Source organism: Solanum dulcamara, chromosome 7 (genome assembly GCF_947179165.1).
Source record: "Solanum dulcamara chromosome 7, daSolDulc1.2, whole genome shotgun sequence".
In the NCBI taxonomy this organism is placed as follows: Eukaryota; Viridiplantae; Streptophyta; class Magnoliopsida; order Solanales; family Solanaceae; genus Solanum; species Solanum dulcamara.
Window position 1 is genome coordinate 78565637 of NC_077243.1, and position 20831 is coordinate 78586467.

The following is a 20831-nucleotide window of genomic DNA, read 5'->3' on the forward strand; positions in this document are numbered from 1 at the left end:
AGTACAGGTAGAAATCTCCCACGTCTAATAGTTCATTTATAAAACTTAAAAAATTGAGATACTTTAAATATATTTTTGACCCTTCACTCGTATATAATTTAACTTTTCAATATCCCGTGAACTCCAAAATTTGCCCAGAGATTACAAGTTTTCTTACGAGAATAATTATGGAGAAGGAAGGAGATAAGATAACGCTAACTTTGACCCCTTCCTCCCAAAGAAAAAAATAATAATCTTTTGTTGGTTTTTCTCACGCAAAGTCTACTACTTCGATTATATTTGAATTCATGTTAGAAAGTCACACATTGAGTATATATAAATCGTTTTTTAACAAAAATAATTTAACATCTAAATCTCAAATCGAAACCTTTAATTAAAAATGAAAGAGTATTTGCCACTTATCATTCTACTAACAACATTGTAAAGAAACTTTACATATTATCATGACATATTTAATTACTAACATGCCTTATATCCCACATTTTAGGTAGGGATCTGTAAATAAAAAATAATTAAATCAAATGGCCTAATAGTGTGAAGTTAATAAACTCATTAAATCCTCAAGCATGACTTGTGACTTCCTTTACTCTCTTTTTTTTTCAAAAAAAATAATAATCATCATCCAGTATTCAATATTTATTAAGATCAATTTAAATTTGCATTGTATATAAAAAATTTAAAGAGATAAAATGCTATCAAGAATTTTTCCATTCACAAAGACTCGATAAGACGATAACCCCAAACCTCTATAGCACCCTTGGCATGTCAAAATCAATTCTCAAGATAACTTGTTGCTTTTTATATTTTCTTCTATATTCAATAACAACTCAGTCTTAACATTGACCTAGTACTTTTTATTTTCCACGTCAAAGTATACGACTTAAACAAACTGTTGTTGTTATCTGAGAATTTTTTTATATGGCTTTCGATATTCTTATTAGAGTCTATCTAACTATGAATTCACGCATTGCATAGCTCATATTTGGAGCGTATGGAATCCTTTTAATTTTTAAATGCTCGACTTCAAATTTTTTAATTAAGGATGGATTTTTAATTAAGGATGGATGGATAATTATATATCTTGCCACAACCAGATGACTTCAACATGTTATAGGTAATATATATAGCCAAAAAGTCAATAGGAAACATTATTTTTTATGTTTACTTTTTTCAAACTTCTTTTATTACTAAATGATGTTTGGTGCCCAAGAATCCGTGTATACTTTTCTAATGTCAAAATTGAAGTTAAAAAATTCCAAATTCAACATTCATAGTTAGTACCCTATGGGCAGGTCAATATCTAAACTACACATATTTTTTTCCAAGTCAAAGTTAAATAAATTAATACACGTATGAAGATGACTTTTTTCACTTTACAAATATCACTTCTTTTTTTCAAAAAATAATTTTAAAATGGTTATAAATTATTAAACTGGTTTTTGTGATTATTTTTTCTTGAAGATGAGTTTCAAGTTTGAAAAATTAAGTATATTTTTTTCCATTCACAAAATTACAACATTTTTTTTTCAATTTAAATACATATTCAAACACAACTCTATTTTCAAAATACTATTTTTGACTTTTTTTCAAAAATCTCATTTTCATGTCCAACACCTACTTAGTCATTGATTACCTAATTAAATTAAAGTATCCAAATTTTCCTATAAATATATCAACCTACCTTGTATTTTCATTCAATTCCCATTATAATCTCAAGTCTCAACAACCTCTATAAACTTTCTCCTACACCTTCAAAAACTCTCTCCATATCACCAAAAACCAAAGTCCAAAAAGTTTTTTTTTTTTAATCATACATAAAAATATCATGGCTATTCTTAATGTATTTGTTACATTTTTACTTTTATTTTCCATTTTCACTACTCCAAATGTTCTATTATTAGCAAAAGCATCAAGGCCATTAGATAATATGGGAAAAGGGTTGAAACAAGAAAAAACTCTTTTAACATCATTGCCTAGAGGTTCTGAACCATCTTCCGGTGCTTCTCCATGCACCAACATCCCCGGCCAAGGCGGCGGTGGCTCGTGCCCGTAAATCGATAAAATCAGGCAAAGAGTCAAATGACTGTCTTTTCTATCATTTCACTTTATATGTCCTACTAAAACACGCGTCACTTTATATACCCTACTAAAAAATGCGAAATTCCAAAGGATATTTCATGTTTTTTAGTAGTGATATATATAAAGTCATGTCACTGATCATGTTCATTATTACAAGATTTATCTGGTTTTTATCATCCTGGCATCGAACTATTTTTCACAAGACTATTCAACAGTATCGTCATTGCGGTAGAGTTTTCATACCTAAGCAACACGCATGAAGTGACATGGATCTTCCAAGGAGGTTTCGTGGTGCCTAAGGAAATTTAGAACGTAGAAAAGTCTACTTGATAGTATTAGTAAATTAATTAAATTCTTAGCAATTGTAATATGGTTTCACTATTTTTTAATTCTTTGGTTTGTTTCATTTTCTTTTTATGTAAATATATACAGATATAGAAAAAATTATTTAAGATTGTGAGTTTTGATCGATTCCTGATTTATACATATATCTGAAAATAAGATTTCAAGTTTCCTTGCTTTACATTACTCGGCAACATCTCGAGCTGAGGGTTTATCTGAAACCGCATCTCAACCTTATAATATGGTAGGGGTAAAGTTGCATACGGTGGCGGAGCCACTTTATGCTCGTCAAAAAATTACAAAATTTTAGTTATATATATCATATATGTATTTTGACTTCCCTTATTTTTTACATGTGTCTAATTTCTTATATTTTGACATCATTCAATAAAATTTCTGATTCCTCCACTGGGTACGTACATACCACACTTTTCAAACTACACTTATCAAATTGCATTAAATATGTTGTTGTTGCTTACATTACTTGGTAACATGGAAAAAAAAATTGTTAAAATAAAGAATGCTAATTGTGTGTTAATTTATTGTCCATACAAAGTCTATGTCCAACTAAATCAACGCATGCAACACAATGGCTCCTTATAGTCTTCTTTGGGGGTATAACCATAAGACGTGTGAGAGGTGTAGAATTAAACATTACAAAAATTTCAAGAGAAATAAAAGATTCAACGATCTAATCAAATACAACAGTATTATGAGTTGAAGGGAAGTAGTAATATCTACTCGGACACTATAGTAAAAGTGTGTTAAATAAAGAACATTTATTATGAACGTTTTAGTTCTGTCTCCATTTATTGAAAGACTAGGCTGACACAATAACCACTGAACATTTTCCAGTGGAAAAATAGTGATTTTTTAGAAGTGACGCCGCTGAACGAAAGCTCTCAAGGCTATGCTATGTGATATATTTTTATCACTGATAACTTAATTTCTCAACCTGCTGATGGATATTACAGCAGCAAAGTATGAATAGCATACATCAAACTTGGAGGAATTATTAAACAAAAAGGCCAAACTTCTATAATGTCAAATACTCAATCTGAGGAGCAACAGCAAAGCCATGGTTTTTTAAGTTAAAATTTGAAACAAAGAAGCAGAATACCCTATACAAAATGTTTCCTGTAAAGACCAAAAGGCTCTACTCAATCAAATGCATTATTACCAAGGAAAACAGCGTAAATATTCAAGGCTAGGCTCCGCTATAGAAGCTTTCAAAGGCCATTTGAAGGCCTAAATACTCCATACCCGTTGACACCGCACGCCAAGTTTGAGTAGTCGGGGACGGGATACGGATGACTACCATCAATAGTCCCATTCCTCATTCCGAGAAATGATGGATCAGAACCCATCATTTGCCACCGGTTAGGAACTAACCCGTCCATATGATGATGCCCATTATTGAGTCGTGGGTCGGTTTGCATAATCATATCACCAGCACTATCAAAAAGGCCTCCAGAGTAGCTATGCTGGAATACGTCATGATAACTTCGTGATCGTTCAAACCTACAAGAGCTTGATGAGGGACCTAGATCAACTGGCGTGCTGATATTGCCTGGGAATGCGAACCCATGATTCAGATGCTGCAATCCACTGCTAAAACTTTGAAAGCCTGAGTCGGGCATAGAAGTCCTTCCAATCCCATGATCGTCGTTCAGTAAGTCGTTAATAATATCAAGATGAGGAAATTCATCAGCTGATACACTCTGGGGTTGGCGTCCAGACGTGCATGCCAGAGAATCAGGAAGGTGGTCATGTGTTCTGCTGTTTACAACCTTGAACATATCAAAGTTCCTAATACCATTTGATGCAGAAGGATGACCTTGAGGCATACTCCTGCTGCTGTCCCTTTGGGAACAATCCCATTGCAGTCCATTCTGCACGCTGCCATTATTATTCACCATTCCATATGAAAAGCTTGGTCTGACAGAATTAGGTTCTGGTCTTTCCAAGCCCTGCGGTAAATATAACGCTGGAGAAATCACTGGAGGCTGTTGAGAGTATGAATGCGATGAGTTAACTGCTGGAATTGGAGAATGAGGTTGACCAAAACTAGCTGGAGTTCCAGAAACAGGACTACCCATAATTGCGTTCCGGTAGGACTGAGTAAGATAACTGTGTGTTGCTGGTGAAGGGTCAGAACCCAATCGGCCAGCAGCGCTCACTGAACGAGCCAGAGATGGCATTGTCTGACCCATGGAAACAGCAGGTGCAGCAGGCTTAGGTCCAGGAACTAAAGAATCACACAAAGGTCTTGACATTGCAGGCACTTGTTGCCATTTGAAACTTTCTGTTGTAGCAGACACTGTTGCTTGTTGAGACGGGGAGGCCTTCCCAGCCATAACACAAGTGGCCCGAACCTCCTTATCCTTGACCCTTGGCTCTACGGTTTTATGAGGATCAGCTTTCGGTATCACAGCAGTTTCAGATGAATTACACACCAGAGCTGGTTTATCAGCAAGCTTGGGACCATCTGAAGATGATCTTTTAACCAAAATAGGATCACTTGTGACTGGGATCTTCATCTGTGACTTTTGCTGAACAGCAGAGCCTGCATCTTTTGGAGGGCTTCTGGGAGAAGACTGGACACCTGACTTCTCCTTGGAAGGTCTCTCTGTCTCAGCCTTCCTCAGCTTCCTCTGCGGCGAAGCTACTACTTCCTGCTCAGAGTAAGAAAGTAGAATGAAATTCGTACCTAGTGGAAGACCAACAGAAACATAGCATCTACAGAACAGAAATTTCCTATAAACTCATAATCGGAAAGGTACATGCATCTTAACAAATAGAGGCAGTTTACTAGAATTTTCAGTATAACAATTCCTTACATGAAAGTAAGACCATGAAGCTCAGTTTCCGAGAGTTTTTTCTTTTCATGCATTTCGTTTTAGTTAACCATGTAACAAAGGTGACAGAGGGGGGGCATTTAAGGTATATCAGGTCAATGTTGTGAAGTAATGAGAGACAAGGGAGGGAGAATTTTCAGAATAACAATTCCTAACATGAAAGTAAGACCATGAAGCTCAGTCCCCGAGAGATTTTTCTTTTCATGCATTCTTTTTTAGTTAACCATGTAACAAATGTGAGGAAGGGAGGAGCACTTAAGGTATATCAGGTCAATGTCGTGAAGCAATGAAAGACAAGCTAGGGAGGAACCAAAAAAATAATATATTCACTAACATTGAGTGCTATCTCCTAGGTAAAAGTTATAATTATGAAGATCAGCTTGTTCAGAAAATGAAAGGACATGGAAGATAACAACCTTCTTCACGTCTCGCTGCTCACTCGACAAAAGCACAGTAGACTGAGGTTCAGTTGCAGGAGCCCTGCAACCCATATCACTTAGCTGCCCTACATCCGAAACAGCATCTAACGGCTGACTTAGTGTTTCACTAGCCCAATCGGCGGCTTTACAAGTTGACTTGTTTCTTTGGTTTCTCCCTCTGAAAAGTTGAAGCATAAAGATTTTAAAGACAACCAAATTTAAAATACCCCCAACCCCCCCCCCCCCCCCAAAAAAAGAAAAAAAAAAAGAGGTTACCTGCTGGGTGATTTCTGATTTTTATAGTTCGAAGATGTCCATCTGCACGGCCCATTCAAAACCACTGAAGGAATTGAGTCCGTGGAACATGTTGATGAACTATCATCCATTACAGAAGGACTTCTCCTTCCAGTTAACCCATTTTGCACTGCTGAAAGGTCACTTAACCCACTGCAGCTAGTTTCAGTGGAAGGATGAACTTCCGAGCTGTCAGTACCCCAATTGACAGGACTTGCATCTCTGTCATCAGAGTCAGGATTAATTACCTCTGGCACACAATCTATTGAATCAGAAACATCCGATACTGCTTCCAGCACATCGGGTTTTCCAAGCACTGCTTCTGGCTCCTCATTCATGTACTTGTTTCCATCACAAATAGGTCCATCCTGATCAGTCTTATATAGCTCCACCACAGCAGACTCTTCATCAATAGCCTTATCCTTTATTTTGTGATTATTCCGCTTCTGTTTAGCCTGACATACAAAGCAAGCATGATGAATATATCTATTCTCAAAGCAACGACCCTACTTCATAGATAACACCATTCTGAACTACTCTCTTTCTTTGTAAGGCAAAAAGCAGAAATGTTTTGCTCTGAACATTAAAAATGGAAACTGACAATTTTGTGCTTCCATGTAACAAAATCACAAAGGATACAACATTTATGACCATCTCTGCAGAGAAAGATTACAGTTTTACGTCACACCTTCTCTCATTAGGTTTTTAAATTTTCTTGTTTGCTTTTTTGGGTTGAAAGAAGGCGGAGGAAAACCTAGGAGATGAAATGAAATGATCTTCACCAACAATTTGATTCTTCTACATAGCATTCATCATTTCAACATGCTTTGACAATTAATTGTAGTTCAACTGTTAGCCTATTTAAAAATTTCTGAAGAAGACAAATTTCCAAAAACTACAAATTTTAGCAAATACTGGAAGCCCGAGACAAGATTTCCAAGCAATAATTACCTAAGGTAGATGCTCGGGTTCATAGACAAATAGATCCAAATTGATTGCTTCTTTTACAACATACATAAAAAGAATTCAATTACAAAGCTTGTTTTTTTAAGCACCCATTTGATTTAATGTATTAGATCAGACAATCATGGTATAAAATTTAGTGTTGCGTTATCCGGTGTTTGGTTTGTATTTTCAATCTTGCATAGCTAATCCTGGTATAATGTAATACACCAATTGGTGTACTATTGTATACCTAATAGCACATGGAATAACAATACATGGATTAGATGACAAAAGATAAAACTACCTTTGATATTTTCATCAAATCCATCAACAGTTCAAAACTCATTCAATTTTATATTTACAAAATAAACCCATATTTCAAAAGAACTAAACGCTCAATAAAAAATAACCATTCCATTACTAACCTCTGCATTACAAACACCTTGTATTGCCATCCCTGCATAGCTTGTTTCTAAACCAAACTACCCTAATTAGCTAATTTCCAACTCCATCACTAACAGATGAATGGCTTCAAAAACAGAATTAAACTCAGTGCCAAGGGTTCCACTGTTCAACTAGGAGATGCCACTTAAGAACCCCAGACCACCACCATTGGACAGATCAACAAAGTGATTGTTGGTCCATACTCCATAATAATAAATTGTTGACAACGGTTACAACAATATCAGAGATCTTCAATCAAAATTTGTACATAAATCATATGAAACACAATACCTGCTTTTTCTTGGACTTCTTTTCCTTTCCAGATGCTCGTTTAGCTTTCTGCTCAGTTTCAGCCAGCCAAGCAGCTTCCTCTTCACGGATGAGCTCTTCTTGCCTCTTTAAAGCAACAGCCTCCTGATATGCAACCTCTATTTTACTACAGAAGAAAAATGAAAAGGTTATTGTTAACAATTAACAGCTGCAAGGATAACAAACTGCACTAATTAAGAAGCAGGAGACTATAGCACCTCACAATGAGGAAAATGCAGTTACTGTTGCAACTGGTTAACTGTTTATGTTAGTATAACGAATTATCCAGCACAGAAAGAATTAATAAGATATTAAATTGAGTTCATTAAGGACATGCATACAGCCAGCTTGTATGAATGTTTGAGCAAATCCGGAATTGAACGAAGAAAGGAAAAGCTACTTTGATTTGCTGGAAACATACCTTATCCAATCCTGGGGTCATACATAAGTTGTACATGAGGTATAACAAAGGACACAGCAAAATATACTATATTCCGATTAAATATATGATTTGCAAAATAGAACCGAGAGAAATCCTCAGTACATCTCAAGTATAGAGAAATCGGAATCAAGAAAGAAGTAGACCAACATAGACTTAAAAGTAATTTCAAGGCTCAAGCTAGATCACGAACATGGGGTCAGACCTCCAAAATATGCAAAGGCATCCAGCCAAAAACACGAGAACTAAAAAATAACAGAATCTACAAGATCTAACCATTTAAATAGCAAGGTCAAAGAGAAAATTATGTTCCTGACCATTTCTTATGCATACCATCAAATTAAGAGTCAAAAATATGCAAATAATTGATTATAAGAGTTTACCCAAAAATCTGTGCAAGGACAAATATCTCAATGGTTCGACGACCTAATTCAGTTAAACGCCTCTCATCACGCTCAATTGAGTCTTTGTTAAACTCATCTCCGGAAGTGCCATCCTGAAACAAAAGGTAATGGTACAATAAACAAATGCCTCTGCAGTATGGATACATGCTACCTGCTAAAAAGAAAGATAAATTGCAAGCATGCAGAGCACAAGCCATGATGTTCAAAAATAGCTCACAAGATATGATTACCAAAAAGGACTAGACATATAAAAGAACAGAATAAATCTATGATATCCACCCACCCACCCAAAAACATTGTTGGGGATCTTCTGAGTTCTTTTGTGTGTGCGTGTGTTAGGAGGAGGGGGGCAGTATCAGGAACAAAGATGATTCTAAGTTAAAAGGCTTTTTGGTAAACAACTGTTTGATGTACAGTTCAATTCTCCACTTGCACAAAGCCACAAAATTCTTTTCAAATATGAAGAAATACATGGAAACATATTCCAGCTGACATCAACATAGTAAGCATACTTTTGACTTTTGCCAGATTACTAAATCAAAGGACCAGATCTATGTCAGAAAATAAACAACATAAGCAAACAAACAAACAAATAAAACCAAGAACAGGTAAGAAATAAGAAAATCTTAATCAACTACAGCAAGTGATTAATATAATCAGTCTGATAGCAATGAACAACAAAAATGTCAACTTCTTCTTAAATATAAATGTAAACCTCCAGTAAATTGTTGGGTTAACATTCTTATCAAAATATCCTTATTTTTTAGAAGAAAAATGGTCACATGTGTATCATCTCTATGTATGTAGTTGTGAATATCTTTTTTAGCTTTATATAGCAAAAAGGAACCTATTTTAGCTACTATAAACATGGAATATATTTGGCTTATAGTTTTAACAATGACATTCTGTCACTCACCTTTGTCCGGTTTTGAGGGCCTTTCTCATCCTTTGGAGGCAACGGCTCCAATGCAGCACTCTCAAGCAATAACAAGACATCATCCACCAAAACAAACATGTTTTTCTCCAAACGGACAATAGGAACCAGTTGGTCCTCTGCATCCGAATTTTTTGCCTTACCTTTCTTGCCCATTGTCTGGCCTTCAAGAGACCTAAGCCCACTGTACAAGGAGTCCATGACAAGAGTAGAAGTAACCTCCTTCTCTATGAAAAAGTTCTTGACAACCACTTTTAAAATTGAATCTGATCTCTCCTTGGACATGCGGCGCCTAGAATTTTGGTCCATGCCCAGCCAAAAAGCACAGAAGCTGAAATTTCATTACAAGTAGTCACTAAGTTTAGGTGAAAATGCGGAGAAACATGACCAATGGAAGACTAACGTCAAAGTGTTAAGCATTTCTCTTAAGGAGATGAGGAGGAACACAGTTTATTCGACATAAAAGCATTAACCATGAGTTATTGACATAAACAACCCAGCTAGACTAGATACAGCAGAGAGCACAAAACAAAATAGAAGCTAGAGGCCTATAGAAACAAAAAGCCTGTTAAACCTTGTCAAATGTTTAAGAAAATTGACACCCCTACCTTGACCATCGCGCTCTATCCTCTATCAACTTCCCAAGCTTTACTCGTCGCTCTTCCACAAAACGGCGACAGATTTGTTCCACATTAGTCAAATATACCCTAACTAGCTCCCTTCGATATTGACGGTCAAGGCAACGGAAGGGACGGTCTGCTTTCTCCCTACAGACGATTGAAGAAGTTCAGCATCACAAGGATCATGACATTATAATCAAATAATCACGGTTTTGAGACCTATTTAAGCATGAATGCCCTGCTTAGGAGCAACTCACTATGAAATAGTATAAAAGACAGTAATTCGAATTCTCAGAAAGAAGGATTCAGAAAAGAACTGTAATGCATTCTCAAGCTAAACTAAAACTTAGTTTGAAGATTTGTGTAAAACAAATGGAGCCTTCCAATATTGAGATCTTGTTGCATTGGTCTATAATGGTCTAAGTTGCTAATTGTTTCAAACTTCACAATATGCAGCAAGGGCACTTCAATCATGTCCTATGACATGTAAGGTCAAATTGTAATAGTAGAGTATTACAAGGATAATGAAACACGAGCATGAAACGAATGGAGGAAAAGAAGGTTGATGTATCTCATGACTAAGATTTGTGACACATACAGAGTGTGCAAGTATAACTTCTACTTGAGATTAATCTCCGTGTAAAACTAAAAAAAACCAAAATTTTGGAAACCCAATTCAATGATGTTCATACTTCATGTCAGTATGTCCTTCTCAGGTCATATGTCATACCTATGGCATGTTCACATCTATGCTTGAGATCAACCAATTTGCAGCTTTCATGCATAACATTTTTAAAAAGCTCAAACTGTACCTTTTACACCCCATCACAAGTGTACATCAGGTATCACTTTAACATTTACCACGAGGTGGAAGAAGCACACTATTACCGCATCTGCTAAACCTCGTAAAGTAACCAAAACCAAAAGGTATATGCACTTGGAAGAGATGGATGAAAGCATGACGGATGAATTAATAATCACATAATCTTTTTTCTGGCTCAAGATGCAATTTAAGGGTAAAACTGTGAACTCCATTAAAGGGAACCTAATAATAAATATCCAAAATTAGGAGGCCTCGTTTGTTCATGTAATGTAGAAGAGAAACAAACATTAATCTAAAAAGTCTCTAATAGGAATGACTTGTAAAAGACCTGATTACTTGAACTTGAGCCTTTATTATGAGTGTATCAGCATCGACAAAACCATCTAAAACTTTGGACAGCTCCATAAACTTTTTCCACCCCCAATCATGCTCTTTCTTCCAGAAACGATGTAATGTATCTGCAGAAATTTGCAACTGTATATTAACGTGAGCACAAATGGAACCAAAAATTCAATTGCAAAAGAACACATCAAATAAGCCAACCTGAATACTTGGACTTCTTTGGGTCTTTGTTCACCACAGCAATAGTGAATTGAGCAAAATGACTCCAACCTGTTCTTATCAAAATAAAGAATGAAACATCATAACCATAGGTAACACATCACTTTCTAGATAGTTTGTAATGAACTATCACAACATTTTCGTTTGACAATTTGAACTATCACAACATTATCGCACCTGGAAGGAGCTTGTCATGATTAGCCACACAAAGAAACAATGAGAGATGGTTGCAAACATCACATCCCTGAGGATATATCAAAATGTACCTGCCACAACAGATGGAGCAAAATATGTCAGTCACTTTTAATTCATGAGCTGATGATTTCCATTCAATGAAAAAGAACGACCATATGATGATACAGAAGATGCGGCTTTTATTATATTTCCCCAGGGAACTTCCACTATGATGAGGAGAGTGGCAATTATGATAACCCAAACTCCAAATTTTACAATTACCATCACTAACCTCTAGATCAATATAACAAGAATATAACTACTGTGCCAGCCACCATCTGCCTCGAACTAAGCTAAGTTTATTTGGTTAAACAATCGAAAAGAGGAAGGAAACAGGAATGGGAGTTTATCATTACTTTCCTTCGGTGACCTATTGATCATTCACTTCTAGAGGAAAGTAAAAAGGAATTACCTTGTTGTTTAACACGTAGTAAGAAGAATATAGTGATTTTCATTCAATTTTCTCAAGGTTTGAAGAAAGATGACATGGAGAGGTATCATGTACCTCGTCCAGTGTTTTGGACGGCGAAAGGCAACAAGGGTCTGCCTCGCCACAAGGTGAGGAGAGGGGCAAAGCGCTCGGCTTTTTGAAGTGCGGCGCCAATTAATACAAAAAAATCAAAATATTTAATTGCATATATAAATAACCAAAATCTCAATAGCAATAACATATGAGCAAATATTTCAATTTAGAAACTGAAAATAGATAATACATACTAAAAGTCTAGAACTTTAATGAGAAAAAAAGACAAAAAGTCAAAATAGTGAGGGAAAAAAAGAGGTAGAAGTAACTCTGAAGTAGGAGGAGGAGGAGGAGGAAAAAGAAACAAAGGAAGAAAAAATCTGAAGAAGAAAAGAAGAAAAAATTAGAAGCAGCAAAGAAAAAATACATATTGGTTGGACTTCGGAGTCGCCAGAAAAGTATGGCGGGTCGCCGGAGAAGTCTAGTCGAGTCGACTGGTTGGAGTCGCAATCACAGTCGCAGTCTAAGAATGCAACTGTGCAAATTTGGAAAGAAAACCCTAACATTACCTTTTAAATTTTAAAATTCTAAATTGATCGCCTTTTATAAAGAAAATACAAAAGCCGACACCTTTCTTGTCTCTGTCGCCATGGCGTCGCCTTTTGAAGATCGCCTCACCACAAAGCTAATAGGCAATGAAGGGTCGCCTTGCCTCACCTCTCGCAATTGGCGACGAAGCGATCGCCTTTCACACACTAACCTCATCTTTTTTATCTAACCAAACCACGAAAATAACTCACTTCTACCATTTTACTTATTTTCATCCTACTAATATGACATATCTTGAAAATGATATTAATAATTAATGAGGAACTAGAAATAAGAGTCAATGCAGCATTAATAATAAGGGAAGTTAATATACATAGAAAATGAAAATAGTATTTAACATAGCATTTAAAATAAGACAATATGTCGTTACTCTTGGAAATATAAGATGTAGTTATTGTATCCAACGGCGTGGCCTAGGGGTCATTAAACCGGTGAAACGAAACCAAGGGATCAAATCCTTATAGAGACAAAAAAAAGGTTAGGTGATTTCTCCCCCTTTACTTAGCCTTGGTGGGAGGTAGCAGGTACCCAGTATAATAGCCGAGGAGGCCGCATTCCGCAAGCTGCCCCAAATACCACTTTACCAGAAAAATGTACTTGTCCTTTATGTAACCACTCTGAGAAATTCAAATGTCACTTTCTTAGTCAATTCTCAATTTTTAAAGTTTTTCTTATAGTTTATTATAAAGTCAATTGGTCTACCATCTCAAGGTTCTCTCCGAGGGCATTGTTTCAGAAAAGGTTCTCCAAGGAAATTGTCACTCAACTTTTAGCTCACATGAACAACCAGCAAGACATCCTTATGAAATGTCCTAGAAGATCTCAAAAGTCAGCGCGAGAAAAAGTGGTGCAAATGGTATCGGCAGCTAATGGAGCAGTGGAAGTAAGAAGATTCCATGTAGCCTGATAAATAATACTACCTTCTTTTCAATTTATGTGAACATATTTTACTGGACATAGAATTTAAGAAATAAAGGAACGACTTTTGGATATCGTGGTCTTAAACATGCCAAAACATGTTTCGCTACAACACTATAGAAATTTGTGGTTTTAAACATACTATAACATTTGTGTGGCTATAAAAGCTTCTCACTAGGAGTAAATCGGGAAGTTCAAATTAAATTATTTCCAAAATTAGAAAGGCGTCTTTCTTTTTTAAATGGACTAAAAAGAAAATAGGTTCACATAAATTGAAATGGAGAGTAACAAAAGTTAATATAGCATTGAAAATAAGAAATACTTCATGTAACGAAGGAAAAGATAATAGGAGTTAAGAGTCATTGTAGAAATAGGATCCATTATGATTCTAGTAAATATAGGATGTAATATCAGCTGCCGAGTATCAAACCACTCAAGCAATTCACAAATCATTATTTTCATCCATTCTCATTCTCAAAGTCTTTCTTAATTTATTCTCAGTACTTAACTAATAATATAGAGTTACAAAATGAGCTTACAGAAGAGGTGAACTGAGGCTAGGCGCTAGCCACAAAATAACTCCTCACAAGTATGATTCACAAAATAATTCTTCACAAAAGCATCATACCATTTGTAGCCGCCAACATCAAATGCATTACTCCGAAGTTCTCTCTTGTTAATTTGTGAAAACTTATCGATCTTCCATGTATATTTCCCATATAGCTCAGAAGGTTTAGGGCCTAAAGACAACAAAAGAGGATAACTGAATTAAAAAAACAAATGGTGCAAAGTTCCATACAAAAAGAAAGTTCTGAACTATACCTCAAGGATCATGTCTTTACCCAATAGGCAAAAGACTCATTATTTTGCAATTTAGATCTATCACAGCTAAATCCTCTAATTATTTGTCTCTATTTGTTATAAAATTCATGTAGATGGGCAAGTGAGAAGTAGGCAGTATGGTATCTTTTATGTTAATTTAAAAAGAAAAAGGTAGCAGTCACTATAATATCCTTTAAGTAAAAGATACAACTTAATTGCAGTAACTTTTCATGAAAACTCATAGAAACAGCCAAAATTATGAAACAAATACAACTCCAATATCCCCGCACAAGGTACTGCTAAGACCTTTATGTCAGCCATATGACCGTAACTAGCACCAAAGAGTTGTCTCATTTTCATACAGCTAAAAGTTATACAAACTAGAACAATGAAGAAAGGGTAAAACAACAGAATGGACGCAGAGCATTGTTAACAAAAAGTAGCTTTCAAGCCAGAGTATGATTGGATCTCATGAAATTAGCTTTGGTCATAGAGTTGTATACCCAAAAGGAAAAGGCCATATGGCAACACCGCTTCTTAAGTAATTCTTATTATTGTTCTTGTACCTTGTAAGAAGTTCCCATTCTCCTAATTTACCCATTGAGGCTGGTGTGTGTGAGTAAATGCTGACACTTCCAATAAATATTGTAGAATGAATCTAACTTCACCACTAATATGTAAGATAGCAAAAATAGTGTCCATAATTATTCGAAGAAAATAAAAAGAACACTAGGTGATTTCTTTCCATCTTTCCTAACCTTGGGGGACAAAGTTACTTGGTAGTTGTTGCTAGTGGGAGATGGCAGATATCCCGTGAAATTAGTCGAGGTGCGCGCAAGCTGGATCGGACACCACGGTTATCAAAAAAATAATTACAAAATCAAATACCTTGTATATGGAAATCTAGTAACATTGTCCAAATTTGAATCAGGGACTAGAAAAGGGGCAGCAAAAGAAGGTTTAAGAATATTAGCAGCTAATTTGACAACTTTGAAAGTTTCCGGAAGTCGAAGAGGAGAGGAGGCGAATTGGAAACCTAGTGGTTGTTAATGAACTATTAACAATTTTTAGTCTAAATCACTTAGTTGGAGAGAATCAACCTTTATTCAAATGTGTGATAGCAAGACAGAATGAGAGATTCATCATTTAAACTACAAATGAAGGAAAACTGATAACGAAAAGGTTTGATCATAATTCTTTGCCTATAGATTCATCATTTAAACTACAAATGAAGGAAAACTGATAAGAAGAGGTTTGAAAATAATTACTTGCCTATAAGAATATTTTACCCAGAGTTGATCATGATTCCACCTCAGAACCCCATATTGCACCCAGATACCAAAATCCGAGGAATTAACTTCCATACGGAAACACTTACTCCTCAGACCCAAACTGAGGAGTAAGTGCTGAGTATGTTTCACTTGAGTAATCAATCTTAAAGGCAATATTGACCCGTTGATATAAGCAATCTGATACTCATTTTCAGAGCAATCAGTTACTCTCTTGGTCATAATTTATACGACACTCTTTTCAGTATGGTATACCCCACAGGTTGAATTACCCTAACAATAGTATCTTAAACAGCTGTCATAACTTCTAAGAATTCAAATTCTTTGATGTCATGTTTTGTCCACCCCACCAACTTCTTAATTAATACGTTATTTTGTATTTTTACACCATCAGTAACATGATGCATAATTCTAACTAACATCTTCAACTCCGTGTCCTTGCTAACACCATTGTATAAAGCTGGGGAGAGTTTGATAGGGACACCAAGGACAAGGAAAATACAAAGAAGTGATTAATACACTTCCTGGAAAAGACTCAAAAACAGTGAGACATGAGCCTCCTATACCAAAGAGTGAAAAGAACACTCATCCAAAATGAAGCATGAAAAGTGCATTACTAATTAGCAGGCAAAAAGAAACGGAATTCTGGCAGACTAGATAACTCTACATAAAAGTAGAGCAGATTAGTCCAGACCTCCATAATCAACTAAATTGCGCGGACTCTTCACCCGTGTCGACACAAGACGGGTGCGGGATACGTGTGAGATTCGGTCAGCCCACATCAGATACTTTGACCAAGAGTGCATGGACAAATTTGGGGGGAAATTGAGATTTTGATAATAGATTTAAGACATGAGGAATGGCATACCTTCAATATTATAGTCCTTTTGTCTCTTTTTTAGCTTTTCCTCTTGGTCAAATATTTGTTGCTTCATGTTTCAAGACAAACAGAGAGAAGCTAAATATTCAAGCGGATGTGCTCCGACTTTTGGTAGACTGTGACAATGATTTGTATGGGGAGTTGGTGGAAGGTCTTGAATGACTTTCTTTTTCATTTCTGAGGGGAAGAACCAGAGAGATTGAAAGAAGAAGTTGGGGGTCTTGGGAAAGACGAACTAGAAGATCTTTCAAAATTTAGAATATTTTTATAGCTCTATTTTATAATTTTGGATTTGTTCGCCGAATCCCAACATCCGTATCCATACCTAGATCCGTACCCCCGAATCTTAAAATTAAGATTTTGCTGAATCCCGACACCCGTATCCATACCTGGATCCGTACTCCCGAATCTTAAAATCAAGATTTTGCCGAATCCAACCCTGGATTGGCATCCACGTCGGATACATGCACCCGAGTCCGAGAAACTTAGATAATCAACAATAGATCTCCTACACAGCCTCTCACTTTTAGCATAAAAAAGAAAAATCCTAAAGAAAACGACAACCTTGTTTACCAATTATTTTGTCAGCAAAAAAATGATAGTACCTTAAAAGACTGAAGCAAATACTATGAAAACAAACATCTTAAAGTCCATGACTCCTCGATTATCAAACATAAATTTGAATGAATTGGTAAAGACTTGGAGAATGCAAGCACCATACCACCATCGTCATCGTCATCACAATCCCAGTAAGGAGGCGAAGTTGATGGAGTTCCATTTTCTACCTGCTCAGATGACCTCCATTCAGCCAATGCTTCACTATTTTGGCATTGCTGCTGCCCACTTGACACTCCCTCTGAAGACCTTGCTGTCCCTGCCTCCTCATATGCACTTGAAGCCATTTCTCGTCCCACAGCTCCTGCAACTTCACCTGAACCAAACAGAATACATTTTTTAACAGAAATTATTCAGAGAGCTAGAAGCATGTAACACTCCAAATTCCGCATTAAACAAATCTGAAAAATCCTCAGACCAACCGCCAAGGCATAGTACATTGGCAAAAGTTCCAACCTTCCCAACTGACAGATTTTAGTTCACAACGCGAATTCATCCATAAACGGCAAAACAATTTAAATACATAGTGAGGATCACAGAACCGACCCAATTAGAATCCAATTGCAGCATATTTGTTTCCATTGTAGCAACAAAATCATAACTTTCTTAAGATAAAAAATTATCCAAACTCTTCATATTGAAACCCACATTAAGATAATTGCATGTTTCTTTTTTTTTTGGACAAAAATATTTCTTTTTTCCTTAGCCATTTGCATTCAAAGAACGGATTAAAAAAATGATTCAACCTCAGACCCAATCCCACCAAATTCCCCAAAAACAATTAAAATGACTGATTAAAAAAATTAAAGTCTAAAGTCAATCAACAACAACAACTACACCTCAGTCTCAAACACAAATTTCGGTAAAGAAAAAAAAAACAGAAAACATATCAATTAGTTATCAAAAACCCAGTTCGGAATTAAACCCAATTCAAAAAAAAAAAGTCTATCAACAAAAAAAATTTAACATAAAACATATCAACTAGTTATCGAAAACCCAGTTCAGAATTAAACCCAATTGAATAAGATCCATAAGCAAACTGCCAAAAAACAAAAACAATCATTTCCGATAAAGATCGGAAAAAACTAAATTCCTGAAATACCCCAAACCCTAAAGCAATCAAAGTTAAAACAAGCAAAAAAAAACTAGAAAATGGAAATTAAAACGATAAATAGTGAAAAATCATACCTGAAGAAGATCGATAAAAAGGAAGCAAAGCTCAAGCTGAGAGAACAGAGTTTTCTTAGTTTTTTTTGTCAATGGCGAAATGGAAGCTGTAGAGGAAACAAATAAAAGATTTTAGTTTTAGAGGTGGAAGAAGCCGAAATGAAGAAATGAATAAAACTATATATAGTAAGAGGAAATATTTATTTGGTTATAATTTTATTTTATTTATTATCTTGTGACAGTGTAAATAATCAGTGTGTGGGTGGGGCAAAATCTGTAACTGTCTTTTCTTTCCAAAAAAAAAATTGGGCATAATTAAGGGATAATTATTGTTATACACAAAAAAAAGAAAATTATTTATTATTGGATACTTTATTATTTTTATATCCCTTATTTTTAATTATCTCATGCATTGATACTATGAGAGTATAATAATATACTTTGATGGTATCAAACAGTTTCGCTGAAGCACTGCATCTTTCTTCTTAATATCATTAGAGTATATTATACTCTGATAGTATTAAGAAGAAACTGTTTGATAAATTGCTTGATACCATAAGAGTATAATATACTCTGACGGTATCAAAGAAGAACAAGGGAAGGAGCACTGGCGTAAATACACATTTGATATCATGAGAGTATATACATACTCTGATAGTATCAAAAAAAACTATTTGATACTATCAAAGTATATTATACTATGATGGTATCAAAGAGGTGCAGTGATGTTGACGGGTCATGCGCGAAATTAAAAGGGATAAAGTAGGGTAAGAGGGTAAATAGTTTGAACTTTTGGTCCAATTAGGGTAAATAAATTGGGCTAGGTCTATTTTAAGTAAATAGTTTATTCCTTTAGTCTATTTTGTGTAAAAATTCCCATAATTAATACATAAATAAATAAATAAACACTTTATTTTTGTTTATGATCATATATTTTGTTTGAAAATTTTAAAAAATGAGTTTTTGAAATATGAAATATTTCATACGAAGGACTGTGCATTTTTATGTTGGGTGTTCTTCTATCATCCAACATGCGGCTTACTGCGACCTCTAACTCACGCCTTATTTATATTTTGTTGCTTGATTGGAAATTTTAAAAATTGAGTTTTTGAAATATGAAGTATTTCACATTAAGGAGTGTGCATTTTTATGTTGGATGTTCTCTTATCATCTGACTGTCGATTTATGTGCGACCTCTAACCAGCGCGTTAGTTATATTTTTTACTTGAAAAAAATAAAATTTTATTCATGGAAATTTAAAAAGTTTGTCTAAAACTTGAAAATATTTGAAGATCAGATTTTCAAAATCTAATCAAATTTTCTGGTCAAACTGATATTTTTGAAGAAAAAAAATCTAAAAATACACTAAAAATCTATGGTCAAACATTAACATTAGCTTGTTCTTTCACTAAAAGTTGAAAATTCTAATTTTTATTGTGACCATTTATACATTTCAACTTGGTATAGGTACGTTTGGCGAACACATTAAATTTTAAAAATGCATATCTAGATAGTTTTAATGGGGTGCATTTTAAATACAGCGTTTTCAAAGTTGGGATGTTTACGAGGCTAACTTAAGCAAATTAAATTGTCTAAATATGTATTTTCAAAATTGAAATACTTAATTGACAGTTGAGATCAAAATAAAATGTTTATCTTATGTGTAATACCAAAAAATTAATACACAAATACAAAATGAGAAAGAAAATAAAATTTGAATTTCTTTTTTGACAACAAACTAAAATAGTGGAGTTTCATCTAAAAATAAAACTTGAATTCACAATGAAAAATGTTCTTTCATATTTTGGTAAGTTCAACATAATCTCAAAAAACTATTTTTGAGCAGTTTTGATTTCTTAAATTTATTAAAGTGAATAATTTGGATTCTTATCAAATATTTAAGAGAATTTTTCATAAAGCACATATTATGGATGTTAATTACTCAGTGAAATAATAATTTACATCATTACATAATTAATTTGAGTTTACTTCTAGATTATATCCCACGTGTCGAATAGAGTGTATCTCAAATACATGCACGTTAATTTTGCTCTAATTTTGGTAGTTTAAGATTTGTTGTGATTCAATCTCGTTAAATAAAGAGGAAATCAAGATTGTAACGACTTGTGAAGATATTGTGTCGTTCTAAGCCAAAAACACATAACAAAAAATTAACATCTGTTTTGATTGAATCTCATTAGATTCATTGTATCCGTGATTTACAATGACTTTTTGTTCATGTGTTTCATAATTTCACGTATTTGTTTGTATTTAGTGTATATATATATATCAATATCAAATTCATCTAGTGTATACAATATCAGTTTGATGTATATAATATCAACTTTTATTTAGGATATCAA

At 34.8% G+C, this 20831-nt stretch overlaps 1 protein-coding gene across 1 annotated transcript; it reads right to left on the bottom strand.

Annotated features, from left to right (window-relative positions):
• Positions 1-3365: 3365 nt before the first annotated feature.
• LOC129893750 (TNF receptor-associated factor homolog 1b-like) lies at positions 3366-18613 on the bottom strand. Its single transcript, XM_055969130.1, has 13 exons — positions 18490-18613; positions 17408-17617; positions 14324-14435; positions 11649-11737; positions 11454-11522; positions 11239-11368; positions 10076-10234; positions 9450-9798; positions 8513-8625; positions 7673-7817; positions 5975-6447; positions 5696-5876; positions 3366-5096 (listed from the first exon to the last, which is right to left on the bottom strand). Exons 2-13 carry the CDS (start codon positions 17586-17588, stop codon positions 3651-3653), a joined length of 3447 nt encoding a protein of 1148 aa, XP_055825105.1. The 5' UTR covers positions 17589-17617; positions 18490-18613; the 3' UTR covers positions 3366-3650.
• Positions 18614-20831: the final 2218 nt, after the last annotated feature.

Coding starts and splice junctions, on each gene's coding strand:
- LOC129893750 (XM_055969130.1), bottom strand. CDS start 17,588: ATGGCTTCAAGTGCATATGAGGAGGCAGGGACAGCAAGGTCTTCAGAG. Junction 5,877..5,974: donor AATCAGAAATCACCCAGCAG/GTAACCTCTTTT, acceptor TCAACTTTTCAG/AGGGAGAAACCAAAGAAACA. Junction 5,097..5,695: donor AGCAGCGAGACGTGAAGAAG/GTTGTTATCTTC, acceptor TACTCTGAGCAG/GAAGTAGTAGCTTCGCCGCA.